This window comes from Bactrocera oleae, chromosome 5, assembly GCF_042242935.1.
Source record: "Bactrocera oleae isolate idBacOlea1 chromosome 5, idBacOlea1, whole genome shotgun sequence".
NCBI classification, from domain to species: Eukaryota; Metazoa; Arthropoda; class Insecta; order Diptera; family Tephritidae; genus Bactrocera; species Bactrocera oleae.
The window spans coordinates 27,026,446-27,027,630 of record NC_091539.1 but is presented as its reverse complement, the minus strand read 5'-3'; the positions used below and the strand labels follow the sequence as shown (position 1 = coordinate 27,027,630).

At 47.1% G+C, this 1,185-nt stretch overlaps 1 protein-coding gene across 1 annotated transcript; it reads left to right on the top strand.

Moving 5' to 3' along the window:
• The first annotated feature begins 265 nt into the window (after positions 1–265).
• Positions 266–889, top strand: LOC138857355 (uncharacterized). Its single transcript, XM_070109757.1, has one exon. It carries the CDS (start codon positions 266–268, stop codon positions 887–889), a length of 624 nt encoding a protein of 207 aa, XP_069965858.1.
• Positions 890–1,185: the final 296 nt, after the last annotated feature.

Sequence of the window (1,185 nt, the reverse complement as noted above, 5' to 3'; positions counted from 1 at the left end):
AATCAAACGCACTTTTACTATTTAACTGCAGCGGACTCCAGATTATGATCGAGAAGATAGTTGCATTTATGAGCCGGGAAGGCGTATGGATAGCAGCGGTCCAAGAAACCAAATTAAACAGCCGCTCAAATCTTCTGAGTTGCGCAGGTTTCAACGTTATACGTAAAGATCGCGAGCGAGAATTTGGTGGAGGTCTAACCTTCAGACTGCACAACACTGTGCAATGTCGTCTATATATACGATCATATCAAACGATCATTGGGGGATGGAGCTGGTTGCTGATCCCTGTAATCCCTGGATAAGGGATCTCAATTTGGAGATTCGGCAAATGATAAATCAACATAAGCGGAAAAAATGGATAGAGCATCTGAAGTCCGGCAACCTTTCCACCGGTGTGCGTAAGCTTTGGACTACTGTCAAGGCCTTGTCTAATCCGAGGAGACATGACCGAGTTGAAATTCAATTCGATGGCCATGCCTCCTCGGACCCGAAGAAGTGCGGAGGGTATTTTAGCCCACAATTTATACTGCACCCTTCGGCTGACAAGACCAAACGATGTGTTAATCGACGGCTGCGCAAAATGCCAAAAGAACGCATACCACTAACTTTCACCGATGGGGAGGTGCAGAGTGCCATCAACAAAGCCAAATCGTCCAAACCCATTGGCCCTGACGAAATAAGAATGCTTATGCTAAAAAACCTCGGCTCGACGGGAGTAAGCTATCTCACCAATGTTCTCAACTTGTCGATGATCACTCTTCAAATACCCGAAGTGTGGAAAGTCGGAAGAGTGGACCCACTACTGAAACCTGGGAAACCTGCCCACAAAGGAGAGTATTATCGTCCGATAACTCCCCTCCCACCAGTAGTGAAGACACTTGAGACCTAGCTACTCCCGACATTTACTCACCACCTGAGTCTAGCAGACCTTCAGCATGGCTTCCGCAAAGAGGACGATCCTCGTAGCGTTGGACTTGTCAAAAGTTTTGACACAATCAACCACATAACACTACTTGAGGGTATAGAACAATCCACGCTCCCTTCAGAGCTGAAGCGGTGGACTAAGAACCACCTAGGCGGTCGACATTCATCCGTACTGTTTCGAGGTGAAAACTCCAAACTTAGAAGAATTAAACAGGGATTCCGCGGGGCGGTGTCCTCTACCCGCTACTGTTTAATTTCTGT

Bases quoted from the DNA above. Each gene is read 5' to 3' on its own strand.
- LOC138857355 (XM_070109757.1), top strand. From the start codon at position 266: ATGGAGCTGGTTGCTGATCCCTGTAATCCCTGGATAAGGGATCTCAAT.